This window comes from Primulina huaijiensis, chromosome 1, assembly GCF_012295235.1.
Source record: "Primulina huaijiensis isolate GDHJ02 chromosome 1, ASM1229523v2, whole genome shotgun sequence".
NCBI lineage: Eukaryota > Viridiplantae > Streptophyta > Magnoliopsida > Lamiales > Gesneriaceae > Primulina > Primulina huaijiensis.
In genome coordinates, this window is record NC_133306.1 from 17,826,966 (window position 1) to 17,850,106 (window position 23,141).

Genomic DNA, 23,141 nt, shown 5'->3' on the forward strand with positions numbered 1-23,141 from the left:
GAAAACTTTACGTTTATTTAGCGAATCCAATTTAACCTGGATGGCATCTTTCCATTTTACCCAATCCTGCCGATTTTTACATTCACCAAAAGATTTTGGTTCATGATCTTCATTATCATTTATGATGTCTATTGCCACATTATAAGAAAATATATCATCAATTTTTTCTATATCTTTTCGGTTCCATATTTTTCCAGTATTAATATAATTGATAGAGATTTCACGATTCTCGTCAGTTTGTGGTTCTGACAGAACATTTTCATCATCATGTGTTTCTTCAGTAACATCATTCTTTATTTTGTGATCATCATGTGTTTCTTCAAGAACATCATTTTTTATTTTGTGATCATCATGTTTCTCTATGAATTTTCTTTTCCGAGAATTTTTATCCTTGGAACTGACTGGCCTTCCACGCTTAAGGCGTTTAATGACATCATGAGTATCTTCAATTTGTTTCTTCGGAATTTCAATTCGAGCAGGGGCATTTGCAGCATGTATATATGATTTAGTTACCCCTTTTGTGTCTGCAAATGCATCTGGTATTTGATTTGCTATTCTTTGCAAGTGCACAATTTGCTGTACATCTTTTTCACATTGTTTTGTTCTTGGATCCAGATGTAACAATGATGATACATACCATGTAATTTCTTTTTCGGTATGTTTCTGTTCTCCCCCTAACATTGGGAAGATTTCCTCATTAAAATGACAATCAGCAAAACGTGCTGTGAACACGTCGCCTGTCTGTGGTTCAAGATATCGAATGATCGATGGACTATCATAACCAATATAAATTCCAATCTTTCTTTGAGGTCCCATTTTCTTTCGTTGAGGTGGTGCAATAGGCACATACACCATACATCCAAAAATTCTCAGATGAGAAATGTCTGGTTCTTTACCAAATGCAAGCTGCAATGGGGAGTATTTATGATATGCACTTGGTCTGATGCGAATTAATGAAGCAGCATGTAAAATTGCATGTCCCCATATAGAAATAGGGAGCTTTGTTTTCATAATCATTGGTCTAGCAATCATTTGCAGACGTTTAATCAATGATTCAGCCAATCCATTTTGAGTATGTACATGAGCAACAGGATGCTCAACAATGATTCCCATAGACATACAATAATCATTGAAAGTCTGGGAAGTAAATTCACCAGCATTATCAAGTCTAATTTTCTTGATTGTATAATCGGGAAATTGATTCCTCAATTTTATTATTTGAGCAAGTAATCTTGCAAATGCAACATTTCGAGTTGACAATAAACATACATGTGACCATCTGCTGGAGGCATCAATCAATACCATAAAGTATCTGAATGGTCCACATGGTGGATGGATTGGTCCACAAATATCACCCTGAATACGTTCAAGAAACATTGGTGATTCAGTTTGGATTTTGGCTGGTGATGGTCTTATAATAAGTTTTCCAAGAGAACATGCTTTACATTGAAACTTATTATTCTGAAAGATCTTCTGGTCTTTCAACGGATGACCATGTGTATTTTCTATAATTCTTCGCATCATTGTTGAACCAGGATGTCCTAATCGATCATGCCAATTGGTTAATATTGAAGAATTATCAACTACCATGTTTGATTCAATGGGACGTATATGTGTATAATGCAATCCAGTAGGGAGCATTGGTAGTTTCTCAATCACATATTTCTTTCCTGATTTATATGTGGTAAGACACATATATTTCTCATTCCCTTCATTCATTGTTTGAGTATCATACCCATGGGAATATATATCATTAAAACTCAACAAATTTTTTTTCGATTGTGGTGAATACAAAGCATCATTGATCAAAAATTTTGTACCATTAGGTAACAAAAATTGTGCTTTACCACATCCTTTAATCAAGTCTACAGGACCTGATATTGTATTCACCGTTGTTTTTGTTGGTTTTAGTTCCAAGAAATATCTTTTATCTCGGAGAATAGTGTGCGTTGTACCACTATCGGGTATGCAAACTCCAGCTTTGTTCATAGCATTTTTCATATTTGAACTTCAAAAAAAAATATGCAATGAAATAAAATTACTGACAATATTTTTATTAAAATAAAATAAAATACATATGTAAAAATATAGCACACGATAAAACATTATCATATGAGTACATGAAAAAATAAAATATTTTACATATCTATTCCACCAGCAAATTGATCATTGTCAGAGAAATCAATCAGAAAATCTCCAGCATCAAAATGAGTTGAACCACTCAAATGTTCACTGTGTTTAGTAAAGTTGGTCTCCTTTTCTTTCCCCTTTATTGATTCTTTATAAAGTTTACAAAGGTGCTCAGGGGCTCGACAAATACGGGACCAATGTCCTGGAGTACCACATCTGAAACAAGAACTTTCAAATCTTTTTGGGTGATTTTCATTAACACTCATATTCTCATGATGTCTTTTCAGTGGATGGTTTAGGACGCTCTTTTGAGATGAGTTATATAAATAACTATCTCGATTATTTTCAAAACCTCTCATTAACAGCTCATTGTTCTTTTCCGCCACAAGAAGACAGGCGATGAGTTTAGAATATCTCGCAAATCCACGCACTCTATATTGTTACTGTAGAGTTATATTTGATGCGTGAAACGTGGAAAATGTTTTTTCAAGCATTTCTGATTCTTTAACCTCATGTCCACAAAATTTTAATTGCGAGATTATTCGATACATCGCCGAATTGTAATCACTTACTTTCTTAAAATCTTGGAATCTTAACACATTCTATTCATCACGAGCGGTCGGAAGTATAACTTCCCTTATATGTTCAAATCTTTTTTTAATCCTTTTCACAGAGCCATGAGATCTTTTTCAATGAGATATTCACATTTCAAACCTTCATCAAGATGTCGGTGCAAAAATATTATAGCTTTTGCTTTTTCTTGTGATGAAGATATACCATTTTCTTTAATAGTCTCGCTTAGACCCAATGACTCAAGATGCATTTCTACATCGAGAGTCCATGGCATATAATTTTTCCCCGTAATGTCGAGTGCAACAAATTTGAGCTTTGTCAAGTTTGACATGATGGTACTAAAAAAAATTATGATCCATTTTATTAGTTAATGAATATTGCAATACAAAGTAATGGATAAACAACAAATACAAGCATTCGTAAAAATAAAGAAAACACACGAGAAGGATATTCTCCGATAAGTACAAGATTCANCCTTACCGGGAGTGTGGGATGTCGTCTTAACATCCTCCCAGGATTTATAACAAGTTTTTGAAAAATTTATTTTATTATAACATTATATTATATATTAAGTATATACACAATAAATAAATAAACAGTAAAATAAATATTATTACTTTTGTTACCTTTTTCTTCTGTTTTGGAGCTTGGAAAAATATGGAGGACTTTTAGAGCTTCGTGCTGATAACGTGTTGTGAAAAAGTAAAAATTTACGGTAAAAAATAAAAATCTCAAACTCTCAAAATTATCACACTACATACTTTATAATATTTTTCTCTCAACTCAATTGTGATTTTCTTCACAAATGAGAGATCTATTTATAGAAAATTTTTAAAAATAATCCAAAAATAAATTACATCATTACCTTCATCATCACACACAAATTTCAATATTCAACACCTAATTTTACCTAATTTTTAACATTCAAATATTCAACATTCAATATTCAAATATTCAATATTAAAATATTAATTTTCAACAAAATTTATTTATTTATTTTATTTTGAAATTAATATGACAAACATAGTTTGATATGTGTATTAATACATTAAATTTTTATTTTATCAGACATATATAATATATTTTAAAACATGTACTCATTTTTAATTCTCTTTTATTTATCATTATAACTCGATATTTTTATGTTTTTATTATTTTTCTCATGATATAAAATCATCTTTTCGTTTTCTTTTTCCTGGACGCTTATATTTTTTTGATTTATCTCTTTTTTCTAATGATATATCTTCATCATCTTTTCGTTTTCTTTTTCCTGGATGCTTATAATTTTTTTGATTTATCTTTTTTTTTTTCTAATGATATATCTTCATCATCTTTATTTTAAATCTTCTTTTGTTGATCTATTATTTTTGGTTGTTGAATCATGTCATTATGTTTGAATATTTTGACCTTTTGAAAAATACGCAATGATTTATTAATTGATTCATTAATTACAATAAGACTTCTTTATGATTTTCAATATATTTTGCCAACTTTGAAAAAAATTACAATATTTGCATGTTTCCTACTCATAGAATAATGTTCTTCATTCTTCTAAACTCAAATAGTTGTTGCAAGCTTCACATAATCAGTTTGATTTAACTTTCACTTCAATCATATATTTTGAAATGGCAATATTCATTCACATAATAGATTAAAAATTTCGTATATTTTTGTATACTAAATAAATAAGATAATTTTAATTTATCTTATACTTTAGATATCACTGATAGTGCCTGCAAGAACCAATCAATAATGATTTGCTTATAATATGTTTCCTTCAACTCATATATCATGGTCGAATCAATAATCATTGGTATATAGAGGTTGATCAAGATTCGATAACCATTCGAAGCGTTTCAAAAATACATAGTGGCATCGCATGTACAATTAGAGAATCTCTTCTGTCTAAAGAACACATCTATTTCTGGTCAGAGACTTCATTCACTATTGTTTCATCATATCACATAGAATATTAATGCATATAGGCAAGCAGTGAATCTTTGACTACAATATATTAGCTCCTACGTGTGTCACCACTACATTCAATCTCGCCATCTGATTACCTTCATAGAGCTGGTAAACGAGTCGAAGTATAGCAAATGGAGACTCAGTATTGTCCCAAGTCATAAGGACTAATGATGTACAACCATAACTATAGACTTATCCGCTCAATAAATGGTAATCACTTGGAAATCCCGAGGGTAAGTTCGATGAACTCATTCTATGAGCACTCGTCTGTATGATTGAACGTCTCTATGTTCATACCAATGAAACGTGATACACAACATCAAAGTTGTTAGTGTCAAACTCAAATGGCATTTATCTTTATTTTTAAGTAGCTGGATCGACTAGAAATACATTTAGGGCGTGTTCGGTGCATGGGATAGATGTGATAAGAATTAACATCACTTTTTATATACTGTTTGGTGAGGATTTGACCACACACTATTATTATGATAACCTGAAAAAGTACCGTAACTCTCACATCAATCATCCTTTAAGCTTGATAATTAATATTTTCAAACCCAAGAAAATAGTTGACAATTTCCAATTATACCCTCCTCTAATTGTAAGAATTCTAACATACCGTCATTTTATACCTCATCGTAGGAAAAGATAGAGAGAGTGAAGAATGGATTTCTTGGTAGAGAACCAAGAAATCATGGATGATAAGTGAGCAAAGATAAACAACAGTGAAGAGGTAATTTTCTTCGATCTTCAAATTTTGTCAATGTTTTTAAATTTCACATTTTTTTGTTTACACGGAACACATTTTATTAGAGCTATTTCTGGATCATTTTTTGGCATTTTAGTATGTGGTATTTCAGCGGGCTTTCAACATATCTGCAGGTACACATTTCTAATGAACGACCTTCTCTGAAATAGATTTTTTATCTGAAAGTATGAGTCCATGTTAAGGGATATATGTGATGACGAGTTTGAATATCGGTTTTTTTGTTAATCTTTGATTCTGTGTTTTTTTTTTATTTACTTTATGTTATATTGTTTTGATGTTTTTTAAATTTGTATGAAATTGTCTTACCTTAACGTTACTACATGAGAATGGAGAAATTAATTACATGACAAAAATACATGTTTTTATCACATTTTCATGTGTATATAATTTTTTGTTTGACATTTTCCTTGATTTTTTTAACCATGTACCATCTATGTGTTTTGATTTATTGTTGGTGGCCTATTATTGTTTGAAGTTTTGCCAGAAATATTATTTTCTTGGTGGGAGCACATGGAATGCGACAAATAGTCCTAGTTGTTCAACAATTTCTTAGAATGTCATTCTTCTTCCTAGTGGTTTTGACACATTACTATCTGAAATATGTAGCACCACGAAATCGTAGAAGAAACCTAGCTTACACAATTACAGGAAGAATTCATCGACAAATGGACCATCTACGTAGAATTGTTGAAGTAGGAGATATGCAATGTCTTGTAAATTTGAGGATTCATAGAAATGGTTTAGCACGTCTATGTTACTTGTTAACACATGTAAGTGGGCTTGGGGAATCTAGATATGTTAGAGTTGAACAGAAGGTAGCAATGTTTCTGTCTGTATTAGCACATCATAAGAAAAATAGGATTGTTGGGCACGACTACAGACGTAGTGGTCACACTATCAGCACACATTTCCATGAAGTACTCAATGCTGTTCTGAAGTTGCACCCCATTCTACTTGTCAAACCAATTCCAGTGAATGATAGTTGCTCCAACGACACGTGGAAATGGTTTAAGGTCAGTTGTTTCACTTACTTTTAAGCATAACCATTATGTAGTATAGTATCAAAACACTTATGTGTCTCAATTTTATTTGTTATCACATAAATTCAGTTACTTCATTCAGTTTCAATGTAACTTAATTAATATTATTTAGTCGTTTCACAGGGTTGTCTAGGAGCGTTGGATGGTACGTATATTAATGTTCATGTCCCCAACAAGGACAAAGAAAAATATAGAACAAGAAAAGGAACACTTGTTGTGAATGTATTGGCTGTATGCGATCATGATATGAAGTTTGTTTTTGCTTTGACGGGTTGGGAAGGTCTGCAGCAGATGCTAGGATTTTGCAAGATGTAATTAATCGACCAAATGGGTTAAAAGTTCCGAGAGGTAATTATGTTATATAACTCGTTCTATAACAAACATTAAACTTATCATGTATATTTTTTTATTCACACAATTTTTTGATTAAATGAAAATTCTTGCAATATTTTAATTATTTAAACTAACTTCTGAACTTTGGTTTTTTACAGGTTACTATTACTTGTGTGATAATGGCTACGCAAATGTAGATGGATTTTTAACGCCTTATAGGAAAACTCGTTACCACCTGAGTGAGTGGGCTAGCAGTTCTGTGGGACCACAAAATTACAAAGAATTTTTCAACTTAAAACATTGTCGTGCCCGAAATGTAATTGAAAGAGCATTTGGTCTGCTTAAAAGACGTTGGGCTATCCTTCGTAGTCCTTCCTTCTACCCGTTGAAAGTACAAAATCGTATAATTATGGCTTGCATGTTGTTGCATAACTTCATCAGGATAGAAGTCGAAGAAGACCCTCTAGAAGATGATGATCCAGGCATAGGGCTAACAGATGTTCAAGATGACTTTATTCACGATCTTCATTCCTCATCTGCTTGGGATGCATGGAGAGATAATTTAGCAATGTCTATGTATTCTAGCAATTGAATATTACTCATTAGTTGTACCCTAATGTTTGTGTTATTGTAGACTTCTATACTTTGTCATAACCTTTAGCAATGCGTACAAGTTATTAACATTTGATGGCATGTAGTTAGCATGTTTTGTCTACACAAAGTGTTTCACCATGTTTATCAAAAATATAATGTTTTATTGATCCGTTGGATAATTGATTTTGCATATATTGGGGTTTTATATGTGGAAGCTAAGCATATATGGATACTGGGTCTTCTAGTTGCAATGTCATTGGCAAAGGAAAAAAGACCGATAAAAGTAGACGCGTGTGGAGTAGGACAGAGGAAGAAGTGCTTCTTGAAGCATTGAAAGACCTTGCCACGAAGGGCTGGAAAAGTGAGAATGGGTTTCGTTGTGGTTATTTGGCACTCCTTGAAGAGACAATGAATAAAGTTTTTCCGAGAACTGATTTACGAGCCAACCCACATATAAACTCGAAGATTCATGTTTGGAAAAGAACTCATGGATCGTTGGTCACAATTCTGAGTCGAAGTGGAATAGGATGGAACAATTCTGAGAAAAAGATAGAAGCTTCAGATGAAGCATGGGAATGCTTTGTGAAGGTATATGTGGTGTATTTCTACTCGTTCTTTCTATTTTTTACTATGAGATTTAAAAATTCACTAATTTTGTTGACGTTTATCTTCTGTAATCCTTTTTTCAATATAATAAATGTTATGATATGTAGGGAGATAGCAGCGCTCGTTCTATGTGTTACAAGTCCTGGCCATATTACTCTGATTGGTGCGAAATATTTGGTCATGATCGTGCTACTGGTGCAAATTCATTGTTATTTGCAGAAGTCAGTTCAAGATGTTCTCAACAACAATACCGACATGAATCCAGGCATACAAGTCGGATTAGAAGATATGTTCAATAATGTCGAGGAAGCTGGTGAGTCAATGTCGGTATCAAACACACCGACTTGCAATAATTCAGTTAGTAAACAGACAAATTCCAAGAAGATAAAGAAACAAGTGCAAGGTGCGGAATTAGTTGTTGCAGCCATTGACAAATTCACCGAAATGTTATGGCGTACTATGTCCGATCTAGTGAAGCGTGTTGGTGTTGAGTATGAATTGGTAAATGCAAAAAAGGATGTATTTGATGCATTAAGAAGGATTCCGGAATTGACTTCGAAGGAAAGATTAGCTGCTGCAGCATTGATCGTGGAGAAACCAATTAAAACAATTGACATTGTTCTTTTCTCTTCCTGAAGAAGATAAGCTTGAAATGGTTAGGATGATTCTTAATACTTGATGAATGGTGTGTTTAATTCAGAAAACTTGCATTGGATTATCTTTTGATGATGATGTATATGTCTACATATTAGTACGACAGATTAGCCTAGCTTTTATGGACTATGGATGACATCTTTTTGGTGGAGACTTGTTATCTTTATTCATGTATGACAATGTGACATTGGTGTTGATGAAGATGTATCACATTCTCTTTTGAAATATATGGTTGATCTGTATGATATTTCTATTTTGTGATATATGGAATGCAATTAATACACCTTTTAATAGCTTTACTTCGTATTATTTTTTTTAAAAAATACCCCACTTAAATTTTAGGCTNAATAATAATCGTTTAATGTCTTTTTCTTTTGGAGGCATATTTATTAAAATTTATTCGATACTTAATTTAATTTTTTTTCCCTTAATACTATGGATTATTTGAAATTATTATAGGCTATAAGATACAATGCACCCGTAATTTTGTTGCCGTATAGCTTGTGAATAACACAAGAACAAATTTTCAAACCAATTACATAAATGGATGTCCATGAACCCCTTCTTTTGGCTGAGATTTATTTACATCACAATTTGTACAAACACATTCAAAATATTGAATAAGTGAAATTCTCAGCCGCTAGTTACACAATATAATAAACATAAGAAGACGGAAGCAAAAGAGAAAGACGAGGGGTCCCGAACACCATGTAGCTACTACATTAGCGTCTTCTTCAGCCACTTTGTTTCGAAAAGCTATTAGACGTTTGGGAGCTAGGGAGACAATCCTCAGAGCTGCTGCTATCTTCAATTACTACAACATTTGCGTTGCATGAGTTTGCGTCAGGAGTATTACGATTCACTGAAGAAGACGCACGCACCTATCATATTACCCAAATTTTTTTTGTGCATTAAATTTTCATCGTCATTCTCTTCACTAAAGAAGACTACTGTATTCACATACTAATCCAATGTCCAATGTCCAGTAGCCTCTTTTACTTCAATATGGAACATAACTATCTTTCTCTTCACATACTAATCAAAAAGAGGGTACTGTGAATACTAATCCTGAAGAACTAAATAAGCTTGAAAAATGATGGAACCATGATATGCAAGTGAAGTGTTATATGCTGGATTCAATGTCAAATTAACTATAGAGGAGGTTCGAGGAGTCTATAAATGCTGACTACATTTACTTCAGCTACAAGAGTTGTATGGTCTCCAAACTCGTCTCTTAAGGCACGCAAAACTCAAAGGGCTCTTGACTACAAGCATGTGAGATGGGGCTTCGGTCCATGAACATGGTTTAAAGATGATTCGGCTCATCGAAAATCTTGTGGGCCTGGACATGGTCATACCTAGCGAGTTGTCTGCTGACATTATTTTTATGCTGCTACCCTCCTTGTTTGATGTGTTTGTGGTGAATTTTGTTATGGACAAGCTTGAGACCTCCCTTGAAGATTTGATCAACATGCTCACTACATAAAAGCCTACAATCAAGAAAGAAATACCTTTTTTTTTGGTTCCTTGTCTTGGACAAATAAGACGCCACAAAATAAATAGAAGAAATGTTCTGCACCTTAAAAAAAGAAAAGGAAAAAAAAAAACAATCCCAACAAAAAGCCTACTCTAAGGCCCACTCAAGGGCTCATAAATCCTGACAAGTCAGAACAAGTTTGATTTCGCTGCAAGAAGACTGGACATTGGATGTGCAATTACATGGAAGATCTGGCCCATATGCATTCTGACAATATTATGTTCCATATTGAAGTAAATTTCTCAATTAATTATTCTTTTTTACTATTGGATACTGGACGTGAATCTCATTTTTTAAATGATTTTCATGTGATGTAAAGAAAGCAAGAGGTATAGATTGGGTGACACCTTACTAAGGATGATAAATGGAGCAAGAGTTTTAGTGAAGGTCATAGGAGACATATATATGATTTCGGAAAAAAAATTGAGTTGCTTTTCATATATGTTTTATATGTCTCGATTTGGCTAAAATATTATTTTGATTTTTATGTTTGATAGAGATTAATATTCTTGTTCATTTGCTAAATGTGTTTGAAATATCTACAAGAATGAATTTTTACTTGGAACTATCGAATTTTAAAATGATTTCTACAACTTAAAATTGAAAGACATTTCTTTTAACAATTTCTGATCCCAAACTTTTTAACAACAAAGAACAAAAATAAGAATGTCCAAATCTAATAACATATGGTCGTCTAGACTAGGACATATATCACAAATAAGGATGCACAAGTCAGTGAGAGAGAGAATGTTTGACTTTTCAGAAATAAACTCTTCTTACTTGTGCATCATGTCTTAAAATAAATATGACCAAGGTTCCTTTTCAAGGAAAAGTATAACTTGCTCATGACTTATTGTGTTTGATCCAGACGAATGTGTTTGGGTCACTAGGTGTTAGCATTAAATATGGACACTCCTATTTCATTATATTTATTGATGACTACTTGATATATGAGTATATGTATTTAATGAAATACAAGTATTTATGCCTTTGAAATGTTCAAATAATTTTGAGTTGAAGTGGAGAAAAAATTGGAAAAAAACTATCAAGAAACTTTGATCTTATCGAGTGGAAAATACTTGAGTACTGATTCCAAGAATATCTAATAATGAATTAGATTTCTTATAGTGGACTCCTGATGCCACATGACAAATAAACAGTGTGTCAAAATATCGTAATAAAACATTTATGGACATGGTTTGATCTATGATGATATCTACTGAACTGTCGGCAACTTTTTGGGGATATGCGCTTGAAACAATAGCAATGTTGTTGAACAATATTCATTAAAAAACAGTGAACAAAACACTATATGAGATATGGATAAAAAAAAGCCTCCAAAGTATTATTATCCAAAAATATGGTGATGTCTTTCTTACGTGAAGTAGGCAGTGTTAGACAAATTAGATAGTAGATACATTTTGTGATACTTTGTGGAATATCCAAAGAACTTAATTGGATACTATTTCTATCATCCCAAGAAAAAAAGATGTTTCTTTCCAAAAATGTCACCTTGTTAGAAGAGAAGTTTCTAATAGATAGCAAAGGCGAGAATAAAGAACTCAAATAAGTTCGAGAAACTTCCCCAACTTCAATTGTAGAACCCATACACCAACTTCCAGTAGAGCTTGACCCTGGGTGTGATCCTGGGTGTGGTCCAATAAACTTCAAATAAGTGATATCTTATGTCGATTCAGCCAAATGGCTTGAAGCCACGCAATTTGAGATGAACTTCATGTATTCAAACCAAGTTTGGACTTTTGTGAATCCACCTGAGGGAATTTTTCCCATAGGATTCAAATGGACCTATAAGAGGAAGCTTGGGATGGATGAGAAGATATTGAACATGAAAGGAAGACTTGTAGCTAAAGGATATACTGAGAGATAAGGAATTTACTATGAGAAAAAAATTTCTCCAATCAATATATTCAAGTCCATTAATATTCTGCTAGCATAGCATCATGAGATGATTATGAAATATGGAAAATAGACATGAAGATGGCATTCCTTATTAGTGATATCAAGGAAACACTACAAAAAAAACCCTACGACAACGGTTTTTCACCTTTGTTGTAGGTCTTTTAAAACTGTTGTTAAAATCCCTGTTGTTAAAGGGTGCGCTCAAAAACAACAGTTTTTATCCGTTGTTGAAGATACAATTTGCGACGGTTTTTGACAAATCGTCCCAAATAAATTTAGCGACGGCTTTTGTAAAACCGTCGTTAATTCGCGACGGGTTTAAAACACCGTCGCTAAAATTAGTGACGGTTAGTTAATGGGTTCCGTCGCTAAATAGTTCATGAATTCCGTCGCTAATATTTTCAGTAAACTAAAAAATTACTTTTAACAATTTAATAATTCTAAAAAAAACTTGTGATTTGAATAGACTAATAATATATGAGATCTTAACTAAAATTTAAAAATTTAACAAAAAATAAAACGAAAAAATTTACCCCAAGTCGAAGCTAAAATCACGTAAGAAAAAAAATTTTAAGTGTTGTCAAGTTGTGTGTTAAAATGGACGGAAAAAGCTGGTATTTATAGAAGATTTTCGACGGCGACGGTTTAACCAAAACCCGTCCCATATTTAAAATTTGTGACAGTGTTTTTTGACCTGTCGCTAAATTTAACGACGGTTTTGCTAAAACTATCGCTAGAATTCGCGACGGTTATTATTCAACTGTCGCTAATGTAAAACATGCGACGTATTTATGTTAAACCGTCGCTAAATATAGCGACGATTATTATACTGTCGCTAAACTTAGTGACGGTTTTAGGAGAAACCGTCGCTATGTTTAAATTAGCGACGGTGTATTTGGTTTTGAATACACCGTCGCTAAATTAGCGACGGTTTTGCTGAAACCGTCGCTAAATACGTTGTAAAGCAAAACCGTCGCTAAATACGTTGTAAATCACACTATTCAACAATAGTTTAAGAAAACCGTTGTCGATTGTCCAAAAAAACACGCTAATAGACAACGTTTCTATAAACCGTTGTCTTTGACCCTAAAAAAACGCTCAAAGACAACGGTTTTATAGAACCGTTGTCATTGACCCTAAAAACCGTTGTCTTTGACACCTAAACGACAACGGTTTTATAAAAACCGTTGTCTTTTGCATAAAAAACACACCTTCGACAACGGTTTTCACTAAAACCGTTGTCAAAAAGCATACGACAACGGTTTTAGTTAAATTTTTCTTGTAGTTAAAATATTTATATGTTTTATATAAAACCGTTGTCTTTTGCATAAAAAACACACCTACGACAACGGTTTTAGTTAAATTTTTCTTGTAGTTAAAATATTTATATGTTTTAGCCTGAAGGATTCATATCAGTGAAAGCGAGCATAAATTATGCAAGCTTCAGAGAATGATCTATGGTCTCAAACAAGAATCGAGGTGTTTAAACCTCATATTCGATAATAATATCAAAGAGTTTGGTTTTTTTATGAATCCTGAGAAATAATGTGTGTAAAGAAAGTAAGTGGAAGTGCAATAACATTCCTAATACTTTACTTTGATGATATTCTACTCATTGGAAATGATGCAGGATTATTACAATAAACTAAAGTATGGCTAACAAGAAAATTCTCTATGATGTACATGGGTGAGACATCCTACGTATTAGAATACAAATCTATAGAGATAGATTGAAGAAGATTTTGTAGCTTGCCCAAGCCATTTATATTGATATCATATTGAAGAGATTCTCTATGGAGGAGATATCTACAAATGTGTCATGGTGTGACTCTATCACTTCAATGTTCCCTCAAACTGACGAGGTGGTTGAGATGATAACACGTATTCCTTATGCATCAGCCACTTGTAGAATTATGTATGGTATGATATATATCTATGCGACCTAATATAGCAAATGCATTGAGTGTTGCAATAAGATATCAGGCGAACCCCAACCCATTGCACTGAAAAGCCGTGAAATACATTCTTAAGCACTTAAGGACTAAGAATGTTTTCATGGTTTACGGGGTTGAAGAATTAAAATTGGAAAGATACACTGATTTTAACTTCTAATCAGATGTCTATTATTCGAGATCAACGTCTAGATTTCTATTTATGATCAATCGTGGTGTTGTATCTTGGAAGAGTTTCAAGACAGACACCAAAGTTTGACCATTTAGGCCAAATACATTGTTGCACTAGCTGTAGCAAAAGAGGCAGTTTGAATGAAAAATTTCGTCCAAGAGTTGGGCGTCATTCCCATTGGATTTGATCCAGTTGTTGTATAATACGACAACACTAGTATTGTTGCACAAGAAAAAGAATAAATGTCTCATCAACAATCCAAAACTATATTGAAGAAAAATTTTCTCCAATCGGAATATTTAATTCGATTAAGATTCTGCTAATCATAGCATCATTGTATAATTATGAAATATGACAAATAGAAGTGAAGAGATCACTCCTAACGGTGATATTAAAAAAGATATTTATATGTCTCAACTTGAAGAATTCACATGAATAGAAAAGAAACAAAAATTATGAAAGCTTCATATAACGATCTATGGTTTCAAACAAGCATAGAGGAGTTGGAACTCATATTTGATAACAGTATCAAAGATTTTTATTTTCTAATAATCCAAAGGAATCATGTGTGCACGAGAAAGTTAGTGAGAGTACAATAACATTCATAGTAATTTATGTTGATGATATCATATTAATTGGGAATGATGTAAGATAATTGCAATCAACTAAAGTATGGATAACAAGAAAATTATCCATGAAGGGCATGGGTAAGTGGCATCCTAGGTATTGGAAATACAAATCTGTAGAAGTAGATTGAAGGTGATTATAGGCTCTCCCAAGCCACTTATATTGATATTATACTAAGGATATTTTCTATGGAGGAGATATCTACCGATGTGTCATGGTGTCTTTTAAATGTGCCCCCATAACTAACGAGAAAATAATGTAACGCGCGAAAAATAATTGCACGTAAACCATATGCATGCAAATGATTGAAATTGCATAATTATTTTTCTTAATCGATTTCAAATACTTAAATGATATATTTTACATGCTTAAATGTTTAAAGTGCATGATTTCATGAAATTGAAGGATTTTATCTGAATATTCGATGATAGGCTGGGGAAAGGAGACGGGGACGACCAAGAGAAAATAAATATTTTTCGATAAATATTTTCAAGGCTTATTAATATGATTAAATATAATTAAATTTTTTCAAAAATTATACAGTTCAAATTATTTTACGAGATGAGCTCGATTTTACCCGAGAAGCCGCTTTTGGGCAAATGNCAGTTCAAATTATTTTACGAGATGAGCTCGATTTTACCCGAGAAGCTGGTTTTGGGCAAATGAGAGACTTTTAAAATATCAAACACATTATTTTTGAAATCTAATTTTTATAAACTTTTATTTTTCAATTAAATATGTGTTATTGAACCCAATTTACCCATGTTGAGTAGGCCCAATTACTCCTAAACTCAAAGGCCCAAAACCTAAGCCTGTTAACATGCAAATTAAATTTTATAAATAGGAAACTCGGGTCTTTTGAGACCCCAAAACCAGCCAAAACTCACACATACTCCACACACATGTTTTCGAAAAATCGAGGAGGAAGAAACAAGGAGTCTTCATCGCACGTTCGTTCTTCTTCGCGCCCCACTCCAACGATCGTACAGTCGAGCATTCTAAAACGCAAAGGCACGCTTCTAAACTCTTTTAACGCATCATTCAAATCATAATATGCTTGTTTTAGTATTTTTGCAAGAAAAATATTTGGGTTCAAATAGCGTAATGTTTTGACGAATAATTTCAAAGTTTAGATTATTTTACGCTTGGTTGAAAAACGTTATGATTCCTAAGGACACGCTGCCCATATGAAATATTTAAATGCTAGGAAAAGAGTTGTTAAGGGACTACACGAGGGATGGATTTGAGCTTGGTAAAGAAGAGTCGAACCTAGGGCTTCCTTGAGAGATAAGGCTTGACCATGGAGGAGTTCGAGCGAGGGGTTGCATGTAAGGGCTAGGGCTGGTCGGGGCTGGCTCATCAGGGTCTGGTGCAGCCAAGGAAGGGTTCATGGAGGGCTGGACCAGGCTGCTGCAGGAGATGGGAGAGTCCAAAAACACTAGGACTCTCCACATGTGCGCGCGAGGCTAGGTCCAGGAGAGGGGAGGCTCGCAGCTGGTCTAGGATGGTATAATAGAGTCTAGGGAATAGGGCTCGGTGTTGGGTCAGGTCCTCGTGCAGCCAGCGTTCATGGTGGCTCAAGTAAGGTTGGGGCCGCGACTTGAAGAAGAGAAGAGAGGGCTCGCGGGTTTGGCTTAGGACTTGGGATGGCTCGACGGTGGTCAGGAGGGGTTCAGGTAAAGTCGAAGAGGGTCTGGTCATGGATGGTTCAAGGTGGTCTAGGAGGGCTGGACGTGGTCTGGTCTCAGGTGGCTCGAGGGTGGTTCGAAGGTTTTGGGAATAAAATGTGACCTAAAAATATTAGGGTTCGAAATTGGTTAGGAAAATAAAAGGGGTTCGAACCATGGTCCACGGGGGTCGATTCATGGTTCAAGAGGGTAATTTAGGGATAAAAAGTCTATGTTTAAAATTTGAGAAGAAAATATTAAAGTTTGAGTTAATTCGAGAATTAAACGTTTCACGAATTAATAAATAGGAAATTAAATCGAAAGTTTCGAATTTAAGCTAAATAAAAATATTAAAAATTTAATCTAAGCTTAAATGATTATTTGGATGGTTAGAGTCAATGAAAGTAAGAAAAAGTCAAAAATCGAGAAATTATACGTCTAGGGGCAAAATTGTCATATTACACTTGAGTAGTACGAAAAGGGTTTGCAGCGCCCGAAATGGTCATAACGCATGTTAAATGATATATTATGATGATTTTGATGGAAATATGATATTTTATGATTTATGGTAAAGCTGTGCAATTTTTGCTGTAAAAATAATATTTTTGGAAAGTCATGATATTTTATGAATTAAAAAGAAAGGAAAAATATTTTGAAAGATTTGAATTGACTATGACAAAAGAGGATTTATGATTTTTGGAAATAGTGTGACGGAGAAGGCCCCAGAGGGAGCCCATTTTTGGGACAAGGCGCAGAGGGAGCCCAACGATTGTATTTCCATTTTTACGTCGGTGCCTAGTACTCGTCCCCATTGGCAATGGTAAGATAAGACTGATCAGTCGACCAGAGGATAAAAGACTAGTCACTTTCAAGGATCAAATGATTTATGATATATTTATGATTACAAGCTTATTTTAAATAAAAGTATGTTTTAATACATGTGCTTGTATATGTATTATTGTTTACTCATGTTTAAAACGTGCTCAGTCATTAGACTCGCTAGGTTTGAATGCTGCAGGTGATCATAGTGAGGGAGGCGCTGAAGCTTGAGTGGATCAAGGCAGACAGTACACTCCTGAGGGACATGTATTTCCGCATTAGATTGATAGTTAAATGATTTAAAAGATTTTTGTTAACGATTTAATAGAAATATTCTTTTATGCTTTATTTTCATTTTAGTTTATCTTGTTAAAGGTCGACGTAAGATTTTTGGTTAATTGACGATTTAAGGATTGTCATGCATTTGAGATTTTTAAATGTTAAATTATTTTTATTTATGAAAATGTTAATGTATGGTTAAATGGTGAATAAATTTTCGAAATGATTTTTATAAAAAAAATATTAGTAGAATTTTAAAGTTAAAAAGCGAGGGTCATTTCAGATAGAGATGATAACACGCGTTCCATACGCATTAGCCATTAGTAGAATTATATATGGTATGATATCTATGTGACCTAATATAGCATATGCATTTAGTGTTGCAAGAAGATATTAGGTGAACCTCGGCTCGTGGCACTAGAAAGCCGTGAAAAACATTCTTAAGTAATTAAGAAGGACTAATAATTTTTCATGGTTTATGGTGTTGGAGAATTAAAATTGGAATGCTACACTAATTCTAGCTTTCAATCAGATTCGAGATCAACCTCAGAATTTGTATTCATGCTCAATAGTGTTGTTATTTCTTGGAAGAATTCCAAACAAGAAACCATTGTGGAATCCACCACTGACGCCAAATACACTGGTGTATCAGCTGTAGCAAAAGAGACAGTTTGAATGAGGAATTTCCTCCAAGATTTGGGCGTAATTCCCATCAGAGTTGATCCAGTCCCGGTGTACTACGACAACACTGGTATTGTATCGTAAGAAAATAAACCCATGACCTGCAAAAGCTAGCTCTGATGATAAAATGTTCAGTGAAGATTCTAGAATCACGAATAAGACAGTCTGCAGAAACAGAGGATTGTGACTAGGGCTTCGGTTTGCTCAAATCGGAAAATTCAGAAGGAAAACAGGGTCGCTAGAGCTTGGGTTCAGTTGGATGCTCCTTTTCCAACCAAGATTTGGCGATGAAGAAGGCAGAATCGGATGGGAAGAGGGAGCCGAAGGGAACAACTTCTTCTCTTACATTGTTTTAATTATATATGTGTAAGTATAAGTATATATGTGTGTGTGAGTTAAAATATTTTTGGGTGGGCCTTACAATGTATCTTTATTTTTGGTTAAAATATAAACACCACACATATTGTTGCATGTTGTAAAAAACAATATTCGCGAAATGAATGCCACAATTTATATAAGTCATTAACAGCTCACACATAGGAGCATAACATAAATATTATTCTTCACAATGTGCTTTTCATACATGCCGTTTGTTTCTGTAAGGTGTAACAATATTAACAGCAAAAGAAGAAATTAATATATGCATAGTGCTTTTAACGCATAGCGTTGATTCCACGCTGCGAAAATTTGATTTTTTTTGTAATGTTAGCCTACACTACAATCCATTCAGCTCATATATCCTTATCGAATCTGCAACAAATGATATATAGAGGATTTATCAGTCCATAACCATGCGAAACATCTTAGAGAATATATAATGGCATCACATGAGCAACTAGTGAACCCCTTCTTTCTAAAGCACGCATATTGCTCTGGCCAGATAATTCATGCATTATTTTCTCCTCAAATCACATAAGATATTCATGCACATAGGCAAGCAGCGTGAAACTAGAGAACCCTAAACATTCTATCATAATCTTTGTACAAATATTGGGTCATAGAGTTATTTTATAGCTATTATATTTCGAGGACAAAATCCTTTTTAAGGGGATAATATAATGACTTTGTATTGATTTTGGAATAAGTCATTGATTAAACATGATTGAGTGACATTTATTTAAAGTAATTGGTTTGACTGATCATCAACTAGTTTTGAATCGTCGAAGGTCATTTCAGACCTTCGGTAAAGTTTGGACCTTCCGAAATGTGTTCGGAGCTTCCGATATTTCTCATCTAGTTAGGTGGAAACTCGAGAACAAAATTTAGATAAAGAACCAATTCGGAACATCCGACCCGAGTTTAGAGCTTTCGATCTCATTCATCTGATGAAGTTCAACTCGAGCACGACACATAGCTACAGAGAAGGTTAGGAACTTTCGAACTCTATCTATAAATAGGTCATGCGAGATTCATTTAAAATAAACCTTTTACATTTTCTCACTTCAGCATATATTTTATGTTTTTAGTCACTTTCTATAGTCGCGCAGAGTTGAAAAGTGTTTTTAAAGAGCAAATGATTGACGAAGGTACAACCCAAAAAACTATAGTAATATTTTAGGGATAATATGTTAGAATTCTTAAAGCATGTTTAGATAAATGTAAAGACTAGCTAGAAATAAGAATCTGAATTTGGAAACTTAGTAATACAATTCTTGTAGTGCCCAAAAACTAGTACACGTAAACCTCATGCATGATTGAATTAATTAATTTATTTAATTAATAATCTAAGTAATGCATGTTATGTGTTAAATTATTTTAAATGTATATATATTTATTGTATTATGCAATTTTATTATATTTAATATGTTTTCATAAGTTTTAGTTTTTCATGCGAATGTTCGATACCGAGCCGGGAAAAAAAATCGGAGATGCTTAAGATGTTAAAATTTTAAGTTATAATTTCCTTTTAGGTCAAGAAATTAGGTATTCTAAAGGATTTATAAATTTTAACATTTTTAGGACTAAATTTAATTTATCGAGTGAAATAGAAATGTTAAGTATTTTAATTTGAAAAATTCAAAATTAAGGAATTTAAATACATCCACTTGAAATAAAATATTTTAATAATTATTTTTATGATTTAATTGACTAGGTGATATTTAATTATATATAGAATTTATGATTTTTAGGACTCTTAAATATGCAAATTTTAAAAAGTTAGAGGGCTTAATTAGTAAATAGGAAATTAAATCGAAAGCATTCTTTTCCTCACAAACTCTGCCACGCTGCGGTCTCCCTGTCTCAAAGTCATGAACTCCCTGGTCAGGCGGGAGCGTACTTCCTCAGTGAAGTACTTGGAATAGAAGACCTCTTTAAACCACTCCAAGTCAGGGTCTGCAAATTTACTGACGCAGACGCGCTCTCCCACCACAATCTAGTGGCCCCTGTCAACAGAAAAGTGACACATCTGACTATGTCTACTTCCTGCAGCTCCATAAAAGTGAATATCACCTTGATAGACTTAATCCATCCCTCAGCTATCATCGGGACAGTAGTCTCCGACAACTCCTTTGGATCCATCCTCCTGAATCTCTCATACGCCACCTCTGGCCTGGGCCTCGCTCCCGTATCTACTCCAGCATTGTTCCACGCCGAAGAACTGTGTCATCCCTGCAAACATCTGTGCTTTCAAATCTGGCGGTGAACGAGGAGGAGTGGCCCTCTCCCCATCCCGAGCCTCTCTATCCTCTTCACCTGCTCCATGTGCGATCATATGTCTAGGAGGCATACTGTTCCAAAATTTACCCAACATGTAAACCAACATGCAAGCATGCAATAACCATATCATAAGATGAACGTAAATCGAACTTAAACATATACATGTTGAAATCGTGACCTTGATGCTTACTACATGAAAGAATTTTAAAACTTTAAAACTTACACACTTAAGACGTGACTTCGTGAGCTTCTCGTAACCGGTAGTAAATAACCCTTTACAAGAACACCGCTCTGATACCAACATATCGTACTTTAAAACTACTTAAAATTTGCGGAAAATAAAATTTTTTCTTAATTAAGTAATAATCTTTCAAATTGCAATATTAACAAAATGCTTGACTAAATATTTGAAATATAACGAGTACAAACCATTTCCGTGACATAGATATCACAATCAAAACGAGCTTGCAAAAAATACTTGTTTAAACAACATGAACTAATTTCATTAAACTCAGAGTAAATGAATTAACATGCATAAAATTCTTGAAAACTTAAGCGGTCCTTGGGTTAGGCCTCAGCACAGTCCGAGCCAACTCATTGGTCCCCACCTATCGTCTCCCCGAACTCGTCCTCACCTGCATCGATCAAATCTAGTGACTCTAACGACTCAACATGTATAAACTAAGAATAGCAAGCAATACATAATAAACCCACATGCATTTTAAAGTAGCACATACATACTTAAACTCTTAAAATACTTACATAAACATAGACGTGCCATCATTTCATAAACGTGCTGCATCATACATACTTAAACATGCACAAACATCATCATTTTACGCAGAGATATGTTTCAAAGAAAGTGACCCATAACATAATGCGCATGATCAGACTAAACCATAGTACTGGGCTGGTAGGGATCATCACAGCCTTTCGACCGAATGTCCACTCCCGCATACATAAGATCCTCGGTCATGCTTTACCGAGTGGATTGGTCTCTGGTCATGCTTTACCGCTTCCCAATCCTAATCAAAACCCGGTCAAGCTTTACCGGGGTGGAGAGGTCCCCGGACACGTTCTCCGGCTTCCAAACCCGTAACATAATTGGTCACAAGACAATTCGCATGCCTCAAAAACATAAAATATTTTATTTTTGCACGTCGAACATACTTATATAGCGTTGAGGGCTTCGTTGGATCCCGCTTGGATGACTGCTGCACATACTAACACATTATTCTAGAAAACCTGGCGCTCGGGCGGTGAAATCTTATCGCTCGAGCGCGCTCAGCTAAACTGTTCTCAACGAAGCCTGCAACTCAAAATCCTGAAGAACACAAGTAGAAAAAATTTTGACACAGTTTGAGCAGTCACACGAGAATAAGCATAACTCACTCGTCTCTTGTTTGAAAATTACGAATTTACTTTTAAATCGAAGATATCAAAAAGTACTACGTTTTGTATGTTGACTGTTTTTCCACAAAACCAATTGAAAATTCACAGGATTCGAAATGACATAAGGTGACGGGCTTTGTGACACAAAAATTTCACAGCTTGAGCGCTTTTACGATAAAAATCATATCTCCCTCGTTTCTAATCAAAAAATTACGAATTAGCTATCAAATCAAATATATCAAAAAGTACTACGTTTTATATGTTGAAAGTTTTTCTAGAAAACCAATCTAAAATTCGCAGGATTCGAAATGACAGCAGATTCGGTTTTGAGATCTAAAAGTTGTTCCAAAATCAATCCAAACATCATCACTCAAACTTTGCATAACATATACGGATTTTTACACAGAATATATATCAAAATATTTACTATGATAAGACCGATGCAAAAAAATGAAAGAATATACATGTCGTTGCGTTAAAACGCACGAAGATAAAGAATATCGACGCGGTGGATTACGGGAGATGACCGGGAGACGCTTGCTGCACGTTTTCTTGCTAGAAAATGAACGTGGATCTTCAGAAATTTGGAAGGAATTGTGGCTGCTGAAAGAAAGCTCAAGAACCCTAGTTTTTACACGATTTTAGTGTGTGTCTGTGTGTGTGCGCCGATGGGTGGGTTAATTAGGGGCTAAAATGCTTAGTTAAATAATTAGTGATAAAATAATATTAATCTAATTATTTAATCTCACTCAAAGATTTAATAAAATAAT

The 23,141-nt window shown here is 33.9% G+C and overlaps 1 protein-coding gene and 1 pseudogene across 1 annotated transcript; both read left to right on the forward strand.

Moving 5' to 3' along the window:
* Nucleotides 1–5,735: 5,735 nt before the first annotated feature.
* On the forward strand, nt 5,736–7,475 carry LOC140957429 (protein ANTAGONIST OF LIKE HETEROCHROMATIN PROTEIN 1-like; annotated as a pseudogene).
* Nucleotides 7,476–7,565: 90 nt separating this feature from the next.
* LOC140957493 (uncharacterized) lies at nt 7,566–8,887 on the forward strand. Its single transcript, XM_073414821.1, has 2 exons — nt 7,566–7,995; nt 8,121–8,887. The coding sequence occupies exons 1-2, from the start codon at nt 7,633–7,635 to the stop codon at nt 8,310–8,312; spliced, it is 555 nt and encodes a 184-aa protein (XP_073270922.1). The 5' UTR covers nt 7,566–7,632; the 3' UTR covers nt 8,313–8,887.
* The last annotated feature ends 14,254 nt before the right edge of the window (nt 8,888–23,141 follow it).